Here is a 21,395-nt window from a genome sequence, read left to right as displayed (position 1 = left end):
ATCCATTTGAAACATTTTCTGTAATTATATACATATACGTTCGTATATACATTTACGAAAAAATTATATTACATATGCAGGATAAGGAATTGTAAAACAATAGTTATAATCTTGGATTTATTTTATAAAAACATGTAAACTACACGGTGAATATAATCGAATTAAATTTAGGCTATACTTCAAATGAAGTAATCCGTTCAAAACGCGGTGGTGTTCGCATGGCTCGGCTCTAAATCGTTTTCATTTCTATAGTCACACTCGTACAAACATTTATGTCGATATATACATTCCAGAGTATATTTTTATTCTCTTCGTTGTCTTTCTCTTTCTCGAGCAAGTTCTGTTGCATAATCATAGGGTGATCCTCTTCTGTAATTAACAAGCAATTAGAAGTCTATAATCAAAAATATATTTTAAAAAAAGCACATATACCTGCCTATGACGATCTTTATCACGATAACGATCTTTACTTCTATCTCTATGTGATCTGTCTCTGCTACGACTTCTATGTTCTCTTTGTCTCCGACTTCGATCACGGCTGTTTGATCGTTTGCAATGTCGATCCCTTTCTCGATCTCTTTCTCGGACACGTTCTCGTTCTCTTTCCCTTATACGATCTCGCTCACGATCCCGGTCTCTGTATTTGTCCTTGCGGTCTTCATCAGATCTAGAAAAACATTATTCAAAGGGAAGTAATGCGGAATAACGAATAACGTTTTTAAAATATCAACCTGTACAAGTGCATACATATGTTGCACTTATTTACAATGGAAGATACCAAGAAATTATTCATCTTAAACACCTCGATATTACATATTTGTGTAGACTTTAGTGTTGATAGATATTTAAAAATCTTGCATTCCTTGATATCCAATATAAAAAGATTAGTGTACAGTTATTGAGATAATGAATATCGAGATGACTTCTAAAAAATTCGAAATTATGTAACTTATGAATGTTGCTCTTGCAAAGAAATTCAGTAAATTCAATATTCAGAATCTAAATAGCACATATAAGTATAAAAACAAGTTCATTGCACTAAATTTATAAAGCCAGCGAATAACTGTACAAGAATCAAATAAGAACATACACATGTACTAAAGAAAACTGAATGATGATACACTGAGATCAAGAGTATTTTCCAGGAGATGGTACGTCTTTAATCTTCACCCAATTTTCCTAACAAGTTCATAGAATATTATTAACCTTATACAAATTAGTAACGTGATTGTATTCATACCACGTAGACGCACCTGGCTCGCCAGTGACTTGTTCTTTCAGCCTCACCCCACTGAGCTTCGCTATCTGGTATATGCCGTGGTTGATTCCGTGAGGTGAGATTGCCGTTATCTTTCCTACTACTGCTATTACTATATTTTCCATGACTATTTAGGGTAATAGGTGGCTTTGCATTTCGGGCATTCATAGATTGTTGTGGAAACCTTTCTGCTAATCGATGTTCGAGTTCTTTTTGTATAGGCACTGGTATTCTTGGAAATAACGTTGAAAACCATTCTAATTTAGTAAGAAATTGTTTGAGAATATCACCCATCTTCATTACTTGTCCTCCACCAGCTTTTACATCTAACTCATCTTCATCTTCTAAGTAATCACTATACCAACTAAATAAATCTGCAGGTGGTTGTGTATATCTGTTAACACCAATAATAATATATGTACAATACATCAAATTATTAGAACATTTCTTTAAAGTAAAATCTAATATCATAATATTCTTACCTAATATACATAAATCCTAATGCCCGAATATATGGTGAATCAAGGTGATTGATAAGACCATTTAATTGTTTCCGTGTTAACCTCAAGGTGAAGAGTTTATATAGTAGACAATAAGCCGTTGAGACAATTCCACCAGCACCGACTCCTCGGACCTGCATGAACCGCTAAATTTACACCCCCCTATGTCAATCAATCACATTCATATTATATTATAATTTATTGACCGAGAACATGCTACTCTGCAATTAACTGTGGTATTAAGTGAGACTGCCTGCTCAATGTTTGCATTCCAGCCCAATATTTTGATACTGATGCCTGATTATTTAATAGCAGTGAAAGTCTAAAACATTTAGAACTTTCACTTTGAATGATTTACTCTAATTACTTCCACCTTCTTTGTTTTTAATAGCAGTTCTCATTTCATAGAACATCCAGGTCCTTTAAAGTGCTATAAATTTGGACTGTTTCTATACACACGGTAATATCTCTATGATTGCCAGTTTTATGTCAATAAATAACAATTAAAAATGAACGATGTACAAGAAAACATACTCACACCTCCACACATGCCAGTCTGCCCTGCTGTTTTTCTGCTTCCTTTCTCCCATGGTTCCAAATGAGACACCTTATAGTAAATTTCATCGATAACCTCATGGTATGTTTTCAGTTCATATAAATTCACTTTAAAATAATGTGACGATTGTATATTGGTTAAAATTAGTGGATTTAAATTCATAGTTCTTTCATTTCCCCATAGAGGTAATATATTCGATTTTTTACCCTCCTTTTGAGTTGGACGACGTTCTTCATCGCAACCACTGGAATTGTTCCATGGTGAACCTATGTACAAGTGTTTCATTTATGTATCTGCCGAATCACGTAATAGTAATAGTAATCAACATACATAGATACTGGTGGAATAGAGGTTAAGTGTATCGTAATGATCAGAACGGGCCACAAAATACCTTGTCTCTTCGTCAAACATTATAAAAATAAGGAATTAAAAAAAGAACACAAAAATACAATATATATTTGCTTACCATCAGCTCCTTCCGCCTCTTGCACTTGCATGTTTGTTTCGTAAACTTACAAGTCTTACAATGAACTGAATAGAACAAATTCACCATACAACCACACACCACGTTACGTTTCACAAAAGGTTTACAAAGTTCATAAATACAACAAAGAATAAATGTTTTTATATGTTGAAAATAATTAAATACAAGTTTTAAAAACTCGCATAACGCTTTTTTCTGCAAGTATATGAAAAACTGACGTCAACGGGAAGCGAAAAAAAAGATACAGTACTGTAATGCGCATGCCTACAAAATGGCCTACAAAACATCCGGTTTCATTCGCATGGTATTATTCTCATTTATAATTACACAAGTAATTTAAGTAACCAAATTGTCCTTTGTTGGTTCTTCAGTCTCTGAGTAGATCGTCATAAAAAATGACTGAAATGTAATCATATAATAATTTTTGTAGATCTTAATGAATGGACATTGTGATAAAATAGATATTATATGTACCTATTGCGAATGATATTTCAATATTTTAAACCATGATCGCGTGTTTTAAACTACACGTGAAATTACACAAGGAACATCGGAATCTTCAAACACAATATTTATAATTAAATTATTTTGTAACCCTCTATTACAAAAATACAATAAACTACATTTAGTTTGTACTTAATATACGTATTTTCTAAACTTCTTTTAATATAAAAAACGAACGTGTGATCTAAAGATTACATGTTATATTTGAAATGCGATAACAAAAGAGTAACACTTTCCCTAGAAAACATATTGTTACTAGAATACGGTAATACAGGCCACATACTAGGCAATATTTACAAATTCAAAATTAATATTTTAATAAATTTAATAAATAACATGTTTTAGATTTGTTCATGATATACTTTTTCATTGAAAATATATTTCATTAAAAATTATATTTAATTTAGCATGATAATATTGGATTGGCAACTAAGTGATTGCGGATTTTGTCAATAGGTGGTCTTAGCACATTCTTTTGTTTTGTCAATGCTTCAAAGCACCTAACCTATATTGTTTTCTTGTTGTTTGGACTTCCACCTTTAATTTAGTAAAAAAATTGTATCGATTGGTTATTTAGTTTCGTTTTTATGTCAATTTAAAAATGAAGGAACAAGACGTGCATTTCAGACATATTTTATTGTATTATTTCCGAAAAGGCAAGAATGCATCGCAAGCACATAAAAAGTTATGTGCCGTATATGGGAATGAAGCTTTGAAAGAAAGGCAGTGTCAAAATTGGTTTGCCAAATTTCGTTCTGGTGATTTTTCAGTGAAAAATGCTCAACGATCTGGCCGCCCAGTTGAAGTTGATGAGAGCCATATTAAGGCTATTATCGATTCAGATCGTCATAGTACAACGCGTGAGATTGCAGAGAAGCTCAATGTATCGCATACATGCATTCAAAAAAAATTAAAACAGCTTGGCCATGTCAAGAAACTCGATTTATCGGTCCCTCATCAGCTTAAGGAAATTCATTTGATGCAACGCATTAGCATCTGCGATTCACTTCTGAGACGCAACGAAATTGATCCATTTCTGAAACGACTGATTACTGGCGACGAAAAGTGGATAGTTTATACAGCCCAGGCGACACCAGAAGCTGAGATTCACCAAGAAAAGATTATGCTGTCAGTTTGGTGGGATTATAAAGGAATTCTGTACTTTGAACTTTTACCAAGAAATCAAACGATTAATTCAAACGAGTACGTTCAACAACTTGTCAAACTAAGCGATGCAGTTCAAAAAATGCGGCCAGAATTGGCAAATTGTAAGGGTGTCATTTTCCAGCATGATAATGCAAACCTCTACACATCTTTGGTCGCTCGTAAATTATTGGAACTAGGTTGGGATGTGTTGTCACATCCACCAAATAGCCCTGACCTTGCACCTTCAGATTACCATTTATTTCATTCCATGCAGAACTCCTTAAATAGTACAATTTTTAATGACGCTGATGATGTAAAATCACATTTAATTCAGTTTTTTGCTGGCAAAGATCAGAAGTTTTATGAAGATGGAATTATGAAACTGCCTGAAAGATGGCAAAAGGTCATCGATAAAAACGGACAATATCTAATTGAATAAAGTTATATTTTTAAACAAAAATTTTGAATTTTCCTTCTTATTTAAAATACGCAATCACTTAGTTGTCAATCCAATAGTTAACAAACATTACATTGCATATATGTAGTTTATAGCGCTGTATCAAAATTATTGTTAAATATAGAAATGAAGATATTGTAATTTTTATTTGTAACATATTAATAGAAACATAAAAGTTAATTATAAAGTTGTACAAATTATTATATTAAAATATATGTATAAAAGTTTCTATAGAATTTTTTATTTTATATTATAGAAGTAAGCAGATGAATAAATAACTGTATAACGGACAGCTGAGTTTGTTTACCACGTGATACTTGATATGTATATGACATACGTTTTTAAAACGTCAATGTTACGTTCATTCTTATATGATTTTTAATAATTGTGTTGATTCTATGATAAATAAATTGTCTTTTAATATGTTCGTAATATCTAATTCGTACCGAAAAGTACATTTTTGCAGAATGTTACTCATGGCATACAATTTATAACTGTTTTTCGGAATAAACATGTAGGTTATTTTGAATATTTGTCATAAAGAATAGTTCATATGTTAATATATATTACAATAACACGATAAGTTATATAATCGTAAAACAAAATATCAAAATTATAATAACAATCATGTTAAAATTTAATCGATGTAACAAGAAATTGAAGCACATATACTGCATTCCTTATTGGGAATTTATGCAGATAAAAAGATTCACACATCAACGTGATATAAAGGTAAAAAACGTATATTTTCTATTACATCTATGTAACATTAGTCCTATGTGTTTTGGTATGAAAATTACATTCAGACATTTACTAGTGTTTTCAAATTCCTTATGAATACATTCATTCTTCAATGTAATTATAATAAAAATTTCTGTTTAAGTATAGAATTATCTATTATTATAATTATTATGTATATATATGTTTAGTAAAATATATATACATTGAACCTCTTCAATTAAAATGTTACTTGACATAAATAATCTATATACTCTTTATTGCACTTCAAGAAATGGTATCAAACGTTAGAAGTTGCAGAAGATTGTGAAGATGAGACACTAAGATTAGCATTTGTTTATCAAGCAAAGAGATTCCATCCAGACAGTGGTACATCAGAAGCTAATGCAGCCAAGTTTTCTGAGGTATGAGATATCTTGTATTACTAATAAAGATCATTTAATATTGCGAGTTATAATACACTTGTAATATAATTTTTCACAGATTGAAACTGCTTATAGACAGATTCGTAAAGCAAGAATAAAAGATAAAGAAAAGAGCACGAACTTACCTGAAGTGGAAGAATTTGATATTAAAGTATATATGCAACATTAAACAATATATATATTACATATTATTTTTTTCCTGATCTAATATATATATATATTCATGTTTTAGCATACAGCTCCACAGCATCGTCATTATTTAGTTTATAACATAGGAATTGGAACACATAGCAAAAGACAAAAGTTATATGCAATAGAAAGAGCTCAAAAGGCGGTTGACAATGTATTAGAACATAGATTAAAAAAATTACAAGCTGAAGAACGTAATACATTAGTTGGAATGGATAAACAACGTGCCAAAGATATTAAAACACGTTTTGGTATGGATCGTTTAGTAGAAGATTTAATTCAAGAAGCAATGAATAAAGGTGAATTTAAAGATCTACCAGGCATGGGTAAACCATTGAAAGAAAATACAAATACTCGAAGTCCATATGTTGATTTTGTTACTTACAAATTAAATGAGGTATGATAAATTAATATAAATTAGAAATTTACAATAAATTATATGCAGAATATTAAATTGTAGATACTAATAGAAAATGGATTTACTCCAGAATGGATACAATTATCTAAAGAAATAAGAGAAGAAATACAACATTTACGGAAACAATTAATAAACGCCCGTAATAATGTGGGAGATCTTCCATTAAATTACACAGATGAAGAAACTTGGAGGAACATTGTAGAAAATTTTAGGTCTGAAACAAAACGAATAAATAGTAAAATCGATAAGTATAATTTATTAGTACCTATACTTCAGAAACAAATGCTTCATACTAAATTAGAAGATCTTGCAAACGAGGCACTTTCAACACCACCACAAAAAACAATTAAAATAGATAATTCAATAAAAGTACATTCTAATGCTCCTATCAAAGAGGAAGACACTTTATTTGGAATGATATTTTCAATTTTTAAATAAGAAAGTATCATAGAAAACATACTGTTTTATTGTATTACATTATTTTACTACATTTCTTTTAAAAAATCTTGATACTTCTATACTGATTTACTACTATTGATAGAAAATTTAATATATATATACAAATTAAAAAAATATATATATTATATATAAATGTACCAAATGATACATAAAATAATTACATAATATCTTGAGTTCAATAATTCCATGTAATGGAATTATCTTCGTTTAACTGTATCCTTCCTGTAGCTAAATGTTTTAGAGCTAGTGGGAAGATACAATGTTCAACCGTCTTCACTCGCTCTTGAAGAGTTTCTATAGTATCATGTGGCAGTACAGGTACTGCTGCTTGTTCAATGATTGCTCCAGAATCTATATCGGGCTGAAAATTATTTTTAATAATATAAAAGAATTCTTTAATGTAAAGAAAAATTTCTAATATAATATATATCATACTTCCACAAAATGCACTGTACATCCAGAAACACGTACTCCAGCTGCTAAAACATCTCTATGTGCATGTGCACCTTTAAATGATGGTAATAATGAAGGATGCACATTTATTAAGGCACCACGCCATTGATTTACAAAATTATCTGATAAAATGCGCATGAAACCAGCAAGACAGATTATTTCAACTCCAAAAGCATTGAGTTCAACATTCATTGCTGCATCGAATGCGTCTCGATTGGGATAATCCGTATGTTTAATAACCTATGATCACATATTGAAATGACTTATGGATGAAAGGTAAAGAAATGTACAAAATTTTAAAAACAACAATTACCACCGTCTTAATACCAGCTTTTTCAGCTCGTTTAAGTCCTTCAACATTTGGTTTATTAGATATTACTATAACAATTTCTGCACCAATATGTTGAGATCGATCTTTAGTTGCATCAATTAGTGATTGTAAATTGGTTCCACTACCGGATATCAAAACACCCACTTTTTTTAAAGGCTTACTTAATTGTGAAATTATATCTGGTATGTATTGTCTCATTTTCAATTCTAACGCTTCCTCAAAATTTTTAACGTGTATTCTAGTCTGATTTTCTGCAATATTTAATGTGTATAAATATAAATAAAAGTATTTTTGATAAAATAATTTTAAATGGAGCTTACTTTTATAATTAATTATATGTCCAATAATCTTAGCATTTTCTATTTGTAATTTACTTAACACTTTGTCTTTATCTCTTTCCGAACAAATTAGGATAGCTCCAATGCCACAATTAAACGTTCTTAACATTTCTTCTTTATTAACTTCTCCTATGAAATATATAGATATTTTAAAATATATATAAGGATAAAATAAATTTATACGTTAAAATTTGAATAACATTTGCGTTTTCTTACCTACAGTTGCCAACCAAGCAAAAATTGGTTGAATAATCCACGTCTTTGCATCTAAAACTACTCCCATATCTTTTGGTAAAATTCTTGGGATATTTTCTGTCAGACCTCCTCCAGTAATATGCGCAAATGCTTTTACTAAATTCGTGCGCAAAGCAGGAATTACTCCTTTTACGTAAATTTTCGTTGGTTCTAACAATTCTTCGCCTTTAAAGAGCAATAGATGTAAATAAAATTCTCTTTTTATAGTAGGAAAAATACCATAGATAAAGAAACAAAACAAATACCGATTGTACGATTATTTTCAGAAAAAGGTGCCACATCTGAATATTTTTTATTTGCTAATTTTAAAATTTTTCGAACAAGACTGAATCCATTACTATGCACACCACTTGATGATAAGCCAATTACAATATCACCTTCTTTTATGTCATTTACACGTGGAAGCAAATCATTTCTTTCAACTATTCCCACAGCAAAACCAGCTAAATCGTATTCTTCGTTGAAATACATATCTGGCATTTCTGCTGTTTCCCCGCCTATCTAGATCCATTATTTACGTATAATATTCTTACTTAATCAATATATTAGAGGAAAAGATTAAAAAGTACACTTATTTTTGCTTACCAATGAACATCCAGCTTTTCTACATCCTTCACTTATTCCATTTATAACATTGCTAGCTATATCAACGTTTAATTTACCACAAGCAAAATAATCCAGAAAGAATAAAGGTTCAGCACCATGTGCAAGAACATCATTTACACACATAGCCACTAAATCTATGCCCACTGTATTATGTTTTTTGCATTCAAACGCTATCTGCAAAATTGATAGATTTTACACATTGTTATTATATTGGAATTATTATTGCTTATACATTATAGAAATACATCTATACATTATGTAATCTTTTAAATTTCTTATAAATATCTATATACCTTTAATTTAGTTCCAACACCATCGGTTCCAGATATTAAGATTGGATCTTTATAACCAGTAGCTTTTATGTCAAATAAACCACCAAAACTACCAATCGAACCCATTGTACCTAAACGTTGTGTCGAGTAAGTTGTTGGTTTAATAGCTGAAACTAATGAATTTCCAGCTTCTATGTCCACACCACTACTTTTATATGTCAATTGTCCATTGTGCAATATAGACCTGGTAATATTACTTGATTAAATCTTTCTTTTCTTCTATATAATTTTTATTACATGATACCTTGCTATTCCTTTATGTGCTATATCTGTTCTAAATTGCTTTCCTTCGAATGATATGATTCGAGCGGCACGTGTTGCTTTAGCAGCAGCCAAAGCCAATGAAGGTGCTAAACTTACAGTAATTAAAACTCTTCCACCTAATAAATAAACAAACAGACAAATATTACTGAACTCGTATATATATCTATATACGAATTGACACAACCAGATACCGTTCAACAAAATATACCGTTGGTTAATAACTCTCCTTCAGAAGAGATACTTGTGCCACTATGGAAAACAAATTGATTTGTTTCACACGAAATATCATTGACACCTATTATAACTTGACCCTTTGATGATGATACTGGATATCCTCGAGATGCTAAAATAACACCAACAGCAAACAGATTTTCTTCCCATATAACTTCAGATTCAACTAAAGAACCCTCACAACAGGCCTGTATCAATAAATATTAAATTAATTCTCTAATTCCTTCATTAATCCATGCATTTATTAATTCATAGTTATAATTTCTCATATTAAAATAAAAAATAACCTTCATAATACTAAATAAATCTGATTTCAACAATGGTAACACTACTTGTGTTTCAGGATCTCCAAATCTACAGTTAAATTCTAGAACTTTTGGTCCTTCTTTTGTTAACATTAATCCAGCGTATAATACACCTATATTTTTAAAAATAATAAATTTTTTTAAATTTGTTTCTGTAAAATGTATTATAAATTATAATATAGCTCTAATATCTGATACAAACCAACAAATGAAATTTGTTCTTGTCTAAGACCGTCAACAGTTTTTTGTAAGATGTCTGCTTTCACTACTTCGTAATCTGCTTTGTTTAACAATGGACATGGGCAATAAGCACCCATACCACCTGTATTTGGTCCTGTATCTCCATCAAATATTCTTTTATGATCTTGTGCAGGTGCCATTGGCACAATAGTTTTCCCTGTAGAAAAAAAGGAGTTTTTGCATAATAAAATTACAATAATTTTGATTAAAAATTGTTTTTATACCATCTGTAAATGCAAGTACAGATACTTCTTCTCCTTCTAATAATTCTTCTACAACTATTGATTCACCAGCAGACCCAAATTTTCTGTCTGTTAATATTTCATCTATAGCTTTACAAGCTTCTTCTTTATCTTTTGCTACTATGACTCCTTTTCCAGCTGCTAAACCTGAAGCCTTTATTACAAGTGCTGGAAATGGTGCACTATAATAAATTATTATATATTTAATAATTTTTCTTAAAATTTACCTATAAATATAATTTTTTAATATACCTTTCAACAAATTTCTTTGCTTCTTCTGCATTTACAAATCCCTTCCATCTTGCAGTAGGAATTTGACATTTATCCATGAATTCTTTTGCCCAGTATTTATCCGCTTCAATTTTAGATGCTGCTTTTTGTGGACCAAAACAATTAATACCTACATTCTTTAATTCATCTGCTAATCCATTAGCCAAATATTCTTCTGGGCCAATAATTACCAAATTTACTTTATTATCTTTGCTCCATGTTGCTACTTCCTACGTAATAAAAAATCCTAGCATAATTTTATTTAATTCATTCGTATAATTATATAGTCCAATTCATAAAATAATAAAAATATACCTTATTATCTTTAACATTTAATTTCACTAGAGAAACTTTGTCAACTGATGAAATTCCACTATTTCCGGGAGAAACATAAATTTTATTTACCTAGAAATTTTATTAATTTTATTTACCTATATAATAATATATTATATTTAAGACACTTACATAAGGAGATTGTGAAAGTTTCCAAGCAATAGCATGTTCTCTACCACCACTACCAATAACTAAAACCGCATACTGCATACTGCCTAAAGAATATTAAATTTTATATTAATGATGAATGAATTGTAAAAAGATGTAACATAATAAGAGTATATACAAACAAATAAGCTTATCAAATTTTGTATAATACTATTTACATATGTACATAATACCACATTATACATATTATGTATAAATATTTACTATATATTAAATAAAAGCAAAATATTCATAAATTCATTACAAGATCATTTTGTGATAGTATTACCAATATTATTCGATATTATAAACTATCTACATAATACAATAAATTTATAACCTCCGTATTTATTATCTTTCGGAAAGTTTTTGCACTTTTTTAAGAATATTAAGCCCTGAATGTAGTAAAGCTCTTTTTATTGCTTTATTGGCTTCCTAATTTAATACACGTGATTCAAAATTGTATTTGATGTGATTCCCACTACTTAAGCAATAACGTGTTTCTTGGAGCAACAGGTGGTAAACAAGTAAAGTTGAAACGTTTAATCGTTCTTGCTTATATCTGTATAACTATGAAAATTTTAACGAATTGCTGTAGCTTGATTCGCAGGAAGACTGCTTCTTTGCGGGGGTTACTCCATTATAACTCGTGTGTAACAGACGATAACTTCTGACCTTTTAAAATAGCTCGAGATATTTAAAATATTATGCCGCGGAACAAATGTTGAGCAACAGTATAAATAAAGATTAATGTTCAAATAAATGAAATTTATTGCTTTAAAATATGAAACATAATGTTTTCATTATTTTAGGATCAGATATTAGGTATTTTAATAATATTATTATTTAATAATTATACTTTTAATAAATAAAAACATATGAATATTGCAAAATGATCATCCATGTATGAATATAACTTTATGTCATAAATTGCGGTACTGCAAAATCAACAAACCTTGGCGTTGCATATCCATATCAAACGTTGTACGTCAATGAAATACTATCATTTGTTTTCACGAATTATCGTGAATTTGTAATCGTGTGGTTGCATACTTGTAATCTTATAATTTTTATACAATTCATGTGTTTATTGGATCTAACTTTAATTCAAAAACATATGATACTGCTATTTTTATTTCATTATTTCTATATTATCTAGCATTATATAAATTATGTGTATAACATAATAATTTTTTTCTCTTAATGTGAACAAATCGTCAAAGAACAACTATGAAGTTCTTTCAAATGATGACATTTTGTTTCTATTTTATCTAAGAATTACACTGTCACTACAAAACAAAATGATAAAAAGATTAGAAAAACGAAATATGCCTTTATAATCTCAAGTGATACTTATAAAAGCTTTTTCATAAAACTTCTACAAGTACAATGTTCAACTTCAATATTATCAGCCATGCGAGCCGATTTTGGTTTTGTACAATTGTATCTCTTCGACGAGGCATGCGTCAAAATAGTCGTTTTTCAAGCCATAGATTTTTGTCCAGTGCAGGAAAGGCAGAAAAGCAACCATCTGAGACAGAAAACATAATTAACGCCGAAATCGCCGTTATGAAAGAATGCAAAACACCTCCAGAAGTTAGCAACCATAAATGTTACAGTTATATTAAAAATTCATATTTATTAATAAAAGCTTTTTTCATTTCCTCTGTACTTCTTTTTTCATTTCATAAATTTTATTACGCATTGAATTGTAAAATTTTCTCTCTTCTTATCATTAATCCATATTTAGGATCGGAAGGTACCGAAAAAGCCCAGACTGCAGACTGTTCGAGTATATCGTTGGAATCCTGAAAAACCAAACGTAAAACCTTTCATGCAACAATTCAGTGTGGATTTAAATAAATGCGGCACCATGGTATTAGATGTATTGGCATTAATAAAAGCAGAGCATGACCCCACGTTATCCTATCGAAGATCCTGTCGCGAGGGAATTTGCGGAAGTTGTTCGATGAATATAAATGGTGTTAATACCTTGGCTTGCATCACGTAATGCGAGAAAAATACCTTTTTGTTGTTGTTTCATAATGATAGTATGCATACATTACTCATATCTGCCTGAATCATAATAATTATTCAAAAAATTGTAACACTCATTGTCAGACGAAGTAAAGTAAATAGTTTATAATATTTTTTATCCTAAATCCGTATAGTATCCTATCTTTTTATTCTTAGAAAAGTGAAGGAATCGCCAAAACCTATAGTCATATATCCTTTACCGCACTCATACGTAATTAGAGACTTAGTAACGGATATGGAACAATTCCTGAAACAATACCAGCATATTGAACCATTTTTAAAACGTCCTGGAGAAGACAATTTTCTTGGTTTACGACAAATCCTACAAAGTCCAAAAGATAGAGATAAACTTAATGGTTTATACGAGTGCATCCTCTGTGGATGTTGTACTTATTCTTGTCCACCGTATTGGTGGCTTGGTGATAAGTTTTTAGGTCCTGCAACTCTTCTGCAGGTACATGAATTATTCGTTACAGAAAAGAATGTCCTATACGTAATATTCAATACACCATGAAATATTTTTATCGTGCAGGCTTATAGGTGGATAATAGATTCACGTGACATGGGACATAAAGAAAGACTTAGTAAATTACGTGATTTTTATTCCGTATATCGATGTCATACTATTTTCAATTGTACAAAAACTTGCCCGAAGGTATGAAGTGCACAACGTTATATAAAGAGTAGAAATTCAAATATTGTTATTAACTTATATATTATTATTATGTGGCTAATTCTTTCAAGGCTCTAAATCCCGGAAAAGCAATAGCTCAAATAAAACGATTGTTAGCGGGACTAACAAAAAAGGAACGGCCAGACATGGAAACTCCACTTCCAAATCCATGTAACGGCGAAGGACAGTACCAATGCAGAGAGGAATAGATGGAAAAAGGAAAACATGATTAATGAAACATTATTCTTGATACGATTTGTAATTGTATATAAACCGGTATTTCTTATTACATATAAGGTTTTATTTGTTTTTCAATGAAAAATTATCAAGATAAGATTTCATGAGAAAATTAAATTTCTTTTTATATTAACACGTACGGAAATTTTAGTAAAAAAGAATATATTTCATAAATTTTTAATAATTACAAGCGTAAAAAAATATAAAACATGAAAATAATTTCTTATAACTATTATTTGTACAATGTTTTGGTGCATATCAGTTACAAAGTTTCTCTATTATATTTTTAATTTTATTATTAAATTAATTTTATTTATATTATAACTGTGTACTTGAAAATTAAATCAATTTAAAATATAATTATTTTAATTTGTTCTTCTTTATTAACCTAATGAAAATAATTGAAGTTGGTCTTTCATGTTATGTATAAATGTGGACAACTTTTGTCGACTAATTAGTCAATTTATATGATAAATAATAAATAGAACAAATAGATTAGAGATCAATGATTTTTGAAATAATGATATTATCTAGAACTAGAGGGAAGTAACATAATTATAGATGTAACCTCGCTCTTTTAATTAAATTGTGATGCTGTTCATTCTTGTATTGAGTGTTAGTGGAAATATTTTGCGGCGCTACGTTTTCGTCATTTTCTTTCGATAATAAGGTATCAACAGTCTCTCGAAGTTCACGATCTTGTAACCAAGGATGTAATAGAACTTGTTTGATTGTAATCCTTTTTCTCGGATTTACTGTCATCATACTCTTAATCTAAAAAGATTATTAGAAAATTATTATTATTATTATTATTTTTTATTTAGAAAAATCATTATTAGAAAATAGAATTATTTCTATTCGTGTATCTTGCAATAACATTTCATCAAATACTACTATACCAGATCTATAGCTTTGTTTGTTACATGTCCAAATTTGGAAGGAGGAAAACCATAACGTCCACACTTTATTTGATCTTGCAAACTCATATTCTTGTCGTAACAATTAAAAGGTACTGAACCACTTAAACAAGCATACAATATTACTCCCAAACTCCATACATCAACCTAGTTAAATTAAAAAATATGAAACATCTTATTTCTTCTAGATATTTGTTGCATATACATACTTGATTCGTGTAAGAACCACGTCCAATAGTAGACAATATCTCAGGTGCAACATACATAGGGGTCCCACAAAATGTCTTCATCATAGTTTGTGCATCAACTAACTTTGATAAACCAAAGTCTGATACCTTTGCTAATGTAACATCTGAATTGCTAGCTAATAATATGTTTTCTGGCTGTAAATGTGACCAAAGAATATTTATTCACTATTTATATTATACCGAAATATCACAGATATTTAAGAAAAACGCATACCTTCAAATCTCTATGAGTTATACCACAATCATGTAGATAACTAACAGCTAATACAACTTGATAAAAAATCAATTTTGCATGTTTTTCTGATAATCTTCCCCTGCTTCTTATTCTTTCAAAAAGTTCACCACCTTCCATTAATTCCAAAACTATGTATACTGCTTTTGGGGTATCTACAATTTCTACCATTCGAATTATGCAAGGCTAAAGAATAAAGTACATATTAATACATTCTATATCAGGTTAGCAATTTATATATTCACTTACATGTTTCAAGGCTTTTAATATTTTAACTTCATTCATAATTTTCTCAGGATCATTTAACGGATGCTTTTGTCCATTTGTTGTGCCACCTATTTTCATAATAGTTTTCATAGCAAATTTTTGACAACCTATTTTATTAAATACCATATTCACTTCTCCACATGCCCCAGATCCTAATTTACATGACACTGTATATTTATCTTTGAGTTCTGGAGGAAGATTGTTGCTTTCACATGCTGTAGTACTCATGAATATATAAACTGTAGCAAATATTGTATTATATAGTGCAAATAAAATGTGAGATTTATGTATAATATATACATGCTTATTATAAGATATAATTTATTTACCAGTGACTACAGGTTGTGCTAAAGATATTATATCGTTACTTTCGAGTATTATCTTATTCCCACGGCCTATTTTTTTTTTATTAACAAAAGTTCCATTTTGGCTTAAGTCTTCTAAATATACTATGGCATCATTATCATTACCAATATATTCTCTAGTTATTTTAAAGTGTATCTTACTCATTACGCTAAGCCATTTTGGTTTTAATTCATTGCTAGTAACACAAATATCACAGGATTCTGCTCGACCAAGAGTATAAACATCTTTGGTCATTTCTATGAAAGTAAATGGAATTAACATAGGTAACACAATAAATATCATATATTATAAATTATATAAACTTGCACATAATACACAATATTAAATAAATATATATTCTTACCCATTGTCTTAAAAGGTAATTTGATAGGACATAATCTGCCCCATACAGTCGTGGTTTTCTCTTGTGATGACTCTTGTGGAGTCAAATATATTGCATCCACACTTTGTGTAGCAGGTAATGTCAAAACAATTTGTTCATCGTTCATAGTTATAAATTACTTGGTTCAATACAAACCAAAAATATTTTTAAACTACGTCAAGGTTTTAGATAATGAAAAATAATAAAATTAAGAAGAAATTAAATATAAACAGAATCAGTTATAATATTAGTGTTTGATCGTAATTCTGTAGAAAATGGTGTTTTAAAACAATATTAAGTTTATGTCAGAAATTTACAAACATTAATTTTGAAAATATTTCATTACTCCCTTTACAGAATTAAGTACAACAAAATTAAATTGCGATTGCACAGCATTAATCCATAACGTAACGACGTAACTCACAAAATAAATAAACACGTGAAACTGCGGCTCCGACAATGAATTTGAAGTACATTGTAAGTTTGTAGATAGAAATTTGAATCTTTTATGTCGATAAATTAGGTATCTGCTATATCTATTTATGTATAATCAGGTATAATTAATTTTTAAGATTCAATATACATATTTTAGTATTAATAGAGCTATAGACGCCTTTATTATAAGTTTTTTGTCAGAAATTTTTACGTACGTGCTTTATTTATTCTATAGATCGTATTATAAATGTGTTTACATATTATAAATGTATTGCGAGTACACGTATAATTTATAAAATCATAGAGAATCTTTCAATCATCCAATGAATTTTTCATTGAACATTATGTACATGTAAATAAATATTAAAGTCAACTATTAATGTATGTCAATAATATTTTATACAACTAAAAAGTGATAATTGTATTATTAATATTTATGACATTAAAAAATGTGTAAGTAAACAATTATAATGTATTATCTATATTTTCTATCAGTTATTTTTTTATTAAAATAATATCCTGAATTGTCTATTGTACATTACTTTGTTATTTAATTTTGTAGTTCTTATAAATAAGTGTTAACTTTTTGGTAATTAAAAATTCAGTATTGTTAATATGTACAATAACAACGCGTATGTAAATTTTTATTGTATGAAACAAAATATAAAAATAATAATAAATTGAAGAAAAAAGATAATCCATGAAATCAAATAAGTTGTAATCTATTAAAAATAAGGTATTATTATTTATTACACATAAGCAAACAATTAATCACAGTATAGAAAAAAGCAATTTGCTTCAGTGGTAAATAATAAAAATATCTTTTCGTACTAGATGTCATAAGTAGAATGCAGGTTCTAGGAATATAATAAACATTTTTCATATTGTAGAATTTAATTGACAGTATGAAATTATATATAGTCGGATAAAAAATTTGAATGTTTTTATGACTTCGAACCGCAAGTTTAGATATAATAAAAAGGTAAATCTTAACAATAACTTCACAAACTGGCACTGGTTGAAATATGTATAGTTTTTGTAAGCATGTACGAAATTTTATGGTAAATTTACTAGTTGTAATTAATGATATATTTCTAATAATAATATTGTGATTAGCATTATTATCACTTTAATTAGAATTCGTTATTTTGGCAACTTACGGTTCAACGGAAATTTTACATTTCTTTACATAGCCGTGATTGTACAGCTTAATCGACATAGGTTTACCACGATGTCACAATTGATTCACATATATTTCGTTTTCATTTTTTACTGGCATTACGTTTAACGATTGTAGCATATATATATATATATATATACATACATACATACATACATACATACATACATACATACATACATATATATATAAATATATCATGTATTTGACTTTACAAAAATTTATTTATGTATATTTACGAAAGTAAGAAAATACGAAACGCCACTAAGGAATTATTATTCAATGATAAACGTAAACATTTTAAATTACAGGCTTTTAGGTATAAAGGGTAGGGCTAACTCTTGAGCAGGAGGAACAGGGAAGTTAAGTTTATAACTATCAATATTAAGGTAATAATCGTACAGATAATTTTTTTGCATTATGTATATGTGTAAATTAGTTTTTTAGTTGTTTATTATGTAAAAGGTGAGCTGCGTGTATTTCCTTTATGTTCTTCGTATCAATGGATGGTACGTCAGTGGCGGTGGTATAAACTTCATAGAGATGTGTGATTTTATCTTTTATTGTCACACATACTCTGCCTCCCTTTTTCTGCTTAAGAATGGGTCAGGCTATATCCGTTTTTAGTGGCACTGTTGTCCATTAGCTTAATGCTGAGCGTCGGTTTCTTTCTTACAGTGCTTACGGCTTCCCTAGGGAGAAATAAGAAAAAAGTTTATTCAAACACACTCATTATTATATATTATTTTGTTGAATAATTTAATTGGTAAAAACGTTATAGAACTTACCAGAATTAAATAAGTCTTTCCATTTGAATAATTGTTCATCTCCTACAAACACTCCTCTTGGCTCTTTCTGACACACCTCGCCACCTTTCTCTTGAATTCTGCATAGCTTTCCCTCCACTCTTTCTACAGTGTTGCAATTAATATCAGTAAAAACAGTTGAAATGATATAGTAATCTAAATTTGTACAATACAGAATATTACTTACGGCAGCATCCACATTAGCAGGACTTTCATCATTAGGATCTGCAAGCATACTAATAACACTTATGAGAATAGTCTCAACTGTGTGAACTGGTAACCACCGTTCTGATGCTTTTTCATAGCCCCACTTATCATCTCCAGGTTCATGTAAAATCGATATGCATACATTACCGTTCTTTTCGACTATAAATATAAAATTACATTACAATTTTTATTTTGTTATATAATATATATAAAAATCTTACTGTTAAAGAAAAAGTCTTACTGTTTGGATGCCATATTTCTGTTATGAACTTCATTCTCGGTGGCCTAAGTGGATATTCTTTTGGAAACTGTAAGTGTGCTTTGAAAAACCCACCTTCACTAAAATGTAAAAAAAATATTTGTAAAAATACGTATGATATGCACATATGTATGTATGATATTATATATTATAAAATAAACAAATTAATATCTTACTATAATGTGTCTGGAGGTCCAATAATGAGTACTTCCCACTGATATATGTCATTGTCGTCTATGAGGCCTGCTGAAAACCCTTCTACTGGGTTTTTATTTAATTCTATAGAAGAGAAGAAAATTTAAATCAAGTTTCTGTATTTTTAAATAATTTTCTCATGAAATTGAACTTGAAAAATATTTTGGATTAATAAGAATTTCATATATCTAAAATGCGGAACAATAAAATAATATTAAAACACTGGAAATATGCTTGAATCAGCAAGCACAGAACCGTCCAAAAATAAATACGATTGATCATACTTTGAATCGATAATAAAAACATCGAAAAAAATCGTCAATACAAAGAAACATTGGTCTGGATACATCAAAAGGATACTTTTGTTATTCAGTGTTGTTTAGGTTAGGTCAAATTGAAACGCACAAAGCAACCGTCATATACCCACGGGGTTAGCGAGACAAAGGTGACACGATATTTCATGTAAAATTCAACGATAAAGATTAATTAACAAAGAAGAACGAAATCACGATAAATGGTAGGAGCAAATTTTCAGGAATTTCATTGTTTCATTCGTTGCCTTAGAAGTAATACAGTAGTTATGGTTCGAAGATTGACCTTCGGTGGTCGTTGCACGGCATGGTTTTCTCTGTCTTTTTTTTAGTCGAAACCGCGTTGTATTCGGTGACGCGCGAAATGCTATAAATAACGTTGCCTGCAATTATTTTCGGTAACAGCGTAAACGGCCTTCGTCGTGCTTGAAAATCGTTCATAAGAAAATTTAGACCCGACACGGATGTAACTACTAGTAAACGCGATATTAAATGCTAGGTTAAAGTTATTCATGGGAGGTACACTACGGTTCCGTAGCCGTATTGATTTTCACGCCCTAATCAGGCGCAGGGCCATCGTGAGACTACGGAAGGCTTAATCGGTGCTCACATAAGGTTACAGAGGTTTCGAGAAAGTGATATTTCGACAGAAAAAATGTTCACAAAAGCCAATCTCAAGGGTCGAATCACAACGATGATGAGATCGCACGAGTTTGGGGTATGAGAACGGTTCCGGCTTTTCGTTCAACTCGAATTTGAGGCACCGATCACACTTAGCACTTATACTGGCTTTGCTGGATACCTGCTAATTGTTTTCGTAGTAGAAGCGCGGACTGTGGCTCTGACATTAATAAAAGTTCCGTTAAATAAGACTAAAGCTGAAAACAATCACTTTTGCTTGACTGGAAAGATGGCTAGGTACGTCGCGGAAGCAATGTCTGCGCATGCGTTACTGCTTAAACATATGTTCTTCCGTCTTTCCTATGCGCCGGTCTGATTAAACAGCTACGCATTCTGTTGGAGATTTTGCAAATATTACGGATCTTTTCGCTGTCGATAAGTAGTTTCCAGTAATTAAAAGATAATAAAAATATCAACGAAAGACAGATTGGACCTAACATCTGATGTATTTTTGTGTCACGCTATTGACTAAGGATCTCGTCTGTGGTCACACGTTTTAGGG

The 21,395-nt window shown here is 29.9% G+C and overlaps 6 protein-coding genes across 14 annotated transcripts; 2 read left to right on the top strand and 4 right to left on the bottom strand.

The window, feature by feature from the left end:
- Nucleotides 1-102: 102 nt before the first annotated feature.
- Nucleotides 103-3,190, bottom strand: LOC126865008 (pre-mRNA-splicing factor 38B). 4 transcript variants are annotated; one of them, XM_050617018.1, is made up of 6 exons: nucleotides 2,781-3,190; nucleotides 2,297-2,580; nucleotides 1,741-1,904; nucleotides 1,254-1,652; nucleotides 437-667; nucleotides 103-369 (listed from the first exon to the last, which is right to left on the bottom strand). In XM_050617018.1, exons 1-6 carry the CDS (start codon nucleotides 2,809-2,811, stop codon nucleotides 303-305), a joined length of 1,176 nt encoding a protein of 391 aa, XP_050472975.1. In that variant the 5' UTR covers nucleotides 2,812-3,190; the 3' UTR covers nucleotides 103-302. The 4 variants fall into 4 exon arrangements, with proteins under 4 accessions (XP_050472975.1, XP_050472979.1, XP_050472978.1 ...); XM_050617022.1 differs by having other exon boundaries at nucleotides 433-667; nucleotides 2,781-3,177; XM_050617021.1 differs by having other exon boundaries at nucleotides 1,741-1,892; nucleotides 2,781-3,165.
- Nucleotides 3,191-5,238: 2,048 nt separating this feature from the next.
- LOC126865009 (dnaJ homolog subfamily C member 28) lies at nucleotides 5,239-7,134 on the top strand. The gene is made up of 5 exons (XM_050617024.1): nucleotides 5,239-5,637; nucleotides 5,916-6,047; nucleotides 6,127-6,219; nucleotides 6,301-6,654; nucleotides 6,718-7,134. Exons 1-5 carry the CDS (start codon nucleotides 5,533-5,535, stop codon nucleotides 7,111-7,113), a joined length of 1,080 nt encoding a protein of 359 aa, XP_050472981.1. The 5' UTR covers nucleotides 5,239-5,532; the 3' UTR covers nucleotides 7,114-7,134.
- On the bottom strand, nucleotides 7,119-12,122 carry LOC126865003 (trifunctional purine biosynthetic protein adenosine-3). 5 transcript variants are annotated; one of them, XM_050617002.1, is made up of 17 exons: nucleotides 11,822-12,109; nucleotides 11,467-11,549; nucleotides 11,317-11,406; nucleotides 10,984-11,231; nucleotides 10,714-10,913; nucleotides 10,452-10,646; nucleotides 10,232-10,362; nucleotides 9,922-10,132; nucleotides 9,694-9,829; nucleotides 9,411-9,633; nucleotides 9,097-9,291; nucleotides 8,757-9,012; nucleotides 8,473-8,676; nucleotides 8,239-8,385; nucleotides 7,901-8,169; nucleotides 7,570-7,827; nucleotides 7,119-7,495 (listed from the first exon to the last, which is right to left on the bottom strand). In XM_050617002.1, exons 2-17 carry the CDS (start codon nucleotides 11,542-11,544, stop codon nucleotides 7,310-7,312), a joined length of 3,027 nt encoding a protein of 1,008 aa, XP_050472959.1. In that variant the 5' UTR covers nucleotides 11,545-11,549; nucleotides 11,822-12,109; the 3' UTR covers nucleotides 7,119-7,309. The 5 variants fall into 5 exon arrangements, with proteins under 5 accessions (XP_050472959.1, XP_050472960.1, XP_050472961.1 ...); XM_050617003.1 differs by having other exon boundaries at nucleotides 11,467-11,545; XM_050617004.1 differs by lacking the exon at nucleotides 11,822-12,109 and having other exon boundaries at nucleotides 10,984-11,248; nucleotides 11,467-11,513.
- A 178-nt stretch (nucleotides 12,123-12,300) lies between these two features.
- LOC126865010 (succinate dehydrogenase [ubiquinone] iron-sulfur subunit-like) lies at nucleotides 12,301-14,510 on the top strand. Its single transcript, XM_050617025.1, has 5 exons — nucleotides 12,301-13,077; nucleotides 13,232-13,488; nucleotides 13,675-13,972; nucleotides 14,051-14,173; nucleotides 14,263-14,510. The coding sequence occupies exons 1-5, from the start codon at nucleotides 12,871-12,873 to the stop codon at nucleotides 14,398-14,400; spliced, it is 1,023 nt and encodes a 340-aa protein (XP_050472982.1). The 5' UTR covers nucleotides 12,301-12,870; the 3' UTR covers nucleotides 14,401-14,510.
- Nucleotides 14,511-14,678: 168 nt separating this feature from the next.
- Nucleotides 14,679-17,832, bottom strand: LOC126865005 (ovarian-specific serine/threonine-protein kinase Lok-like). The gene is made up of 7 exons (XM_050617015.1): nucleotides 16,802-17,832; nucleotides 16,422-16,694; nucleotides 16,075-16,331; nucleotides 15,808-16,011; nucleotides 15,555-15,728; nucleotides 15,328-15,492; nucleotides 14,679-15,202 (listed from the first exon to the last, which is right to left on the bottom strand). The coding sequence occupies exons 1-7, from the start codon at nucleotides 16,944-16,946 to the stop codon at nucleotides 14,984-14,986; spliced, it is 1,437 nt and encodes a 478-aa protein (XP_050472972.1). The 5' UTR covers nucleotides 16,947-17,832; the 3' UTR covers nucleotides 14,679-14,983.
- A 147-nt stretch (nucleotides 17,833-17,979) lies between these two features.
- On the bottom strand, nucleotides 17,980-21,179 carry LOC126865012 (ubiquitin-conjugating enzyme E2 G1). 2 transcript variants are annotated; one of them, XM_050617027.1, is made up of 6 exons: nucleotides 21,015-21,179; nucleotides 19,883-19,985; nucleotides 19,689-19,786; nucleotides 19,428-19,606; nucleotides 19,223-19,345; nucleotides 17,980-19,126 (listed from the first exon to the last, which is right to left on the bottom strand). In XM_050617027.1, the coding sequence occupies exons 1-5, from the start codon at nucleotides 21,058-21,060 to the stop codon at nucleotides 19,265-19,267; spliced, it is 507 nt and encodes a 168-aa protein (XP_050472984.1). In that variant the 5' UTR covers nucleotides 21,061-21,179; the 3' UTR covers nucleotides 17,980-19,126; nucleotides 19,223-19,264. The 2 variants fall into 2 exon arrangements, with proteins under 2 accessions (XP_050472984.1, XP_050472985.1); XM_050617028.1 differs by lacking the exon at nucleotides 21,015-21,179 and adding an exon at nucleotides 20,499-20,950.
- Nucleotides 21,180-21,395: the final 216 nt, after the last annotated feature.

This window comes from Bombus huntii, chromosome 4 (genome assembly GCF_024542735.1).
Source record: "Bombus huntii isolate Logan2020A chromosome 4, iyBomHunt1.1, whole genome shotgun sequence".
Lineage (NCBI taxonomy): Eukaryota > Metazoa > Arthropoda > Insecta > Hymenoptera > Apidae > Bombus > Bombus huntii.
The sequence above is the reverse complement of the archived record's forward strand: the minus strand, read 5'-3'. Positions and strand labels throughout refer to the sequence as shown.

Bases quoted from the DNA above. Each gene is read 5' to 3' on its own strand.
- LOC126865008 (XM_050617018.1), bottom strand. From the start codon at position 2,811: ATGCAAGTGCAAGAGGCGGAAGGAGCTGATG. The intron at 1,905-2,296 runs GTGAGTATGTTT...GTGTAAATTTAG, and splicing joins AGACTGGCATGTGTGGAGGT to CGGTTCATGCAGGTCCGAGG. The intron at 668-1,253 runs GTGCGTCTACGT...ATGTTTTTCTAG, and splicing joins ACAAGTCACTGGCGAGCCAG to ATCTGATGAAGACCGCAAGG.
- LOC126865009 (XM_050617024.1), top strand. From the start codon at position 5,533: ATGTTAAAATTTAATCGATGTAACAAGAAATTGAAGCACATATACTGC. The intron at 5,638-5,915 runs GTAAAAAACGTA...TTGCACTTCAAG, and splicing joins CACATCAACGTGATATAAAG to AAATGGTATCAAACGTTAGA. The intron at 6,048-6,126 runs GTATGAGATATC...AATTTTTCACAG, and splicing joins ATGCAGCCAAGTTTTCTGAG to ATTGAAACTGCTTATAGACA.
- LOC126865003 (XM_050617002.1), bottom strand. From the start codon at position 11,544: ATGCAGTATGCGGTTTTAGTTATTGGTAGTGGTGGTAGAGAACATGCT. The intron at 9,292-9,410 runs GTATATAGATAT...TCAATTTTGCAG, and splicing joins GTGTTGGAACTAAATTAAAG to ATAGCGTTTGAATGCAAAAA. The intron at 9,013-9,096 runs GTAAGCAAAAAT...TAATGGATCTAG, and splicing joins GAAAAGCTGGATGTTCATTG to ATAGGCGGGGAAACAGCAGA.
- LOC126865010 (XM_050617025.1), top strand. From the start codon at position 12,871: ATGTTCAACTTCAATATTATCAGCCATGCGAGCCGATTTTGGTTTTGT. The intron at 13,078-13,231 runs GTTAGCAACCAT...ATCCATATTTAG, and splicing joins AATGCAAAACACCTCCAGAA to GATCGGAAGGTACCGAAAAA. The intron at 13,489-13,674 runs GTAATGCGAGAA...TTTTATTCTTAG, and splicing joins AATACCTTGGCTTGCATCAC to AAAAGTGAAGGAATCGCCAA.
- LOC126865005 (XM_050617015.1), bottom strand. From the start codon at position 16,946: ATGAACGATGAACAAATTGTTTTGACATTACCTGCTACACAAAGTGTG. The intron at 16,695-16,801 runs GTAAGAATATAT...TTACTTTCATAG, and splicing joins ATTACCTTTTAAGACAATGG to AAATGACCAAAGATGTTTAT. The intron at 15,493-15,554 runs GTATGTATATGC...TAATTTAACTAG, and splicing joins GTGGTTCTTACACGAATCAA to GTTGATGTATGGAGTTTGGG.
- LOC126865012 (XM_050617027.1), bottom strand. From the start codon at position 21,060: ATGTCAGAGCCACAGTCCGCGCTTCTACTACGAAAACAATTAGCAG. The intron at 19,787-19,882 runs GTAAGATATTAA...TTTACATTTTAG, and splicing joins GGACCTCCAGACACATTATA to TGAAGGTGGGTTTTTCAAAG. The intron at 19,346-19,427 runs GTAAGTAATATT...GCAACACTGTAG, and splicing joins CTGCTAATGTGGATGCTGCC to AAAGAGTGGAGGGAAAGCTA.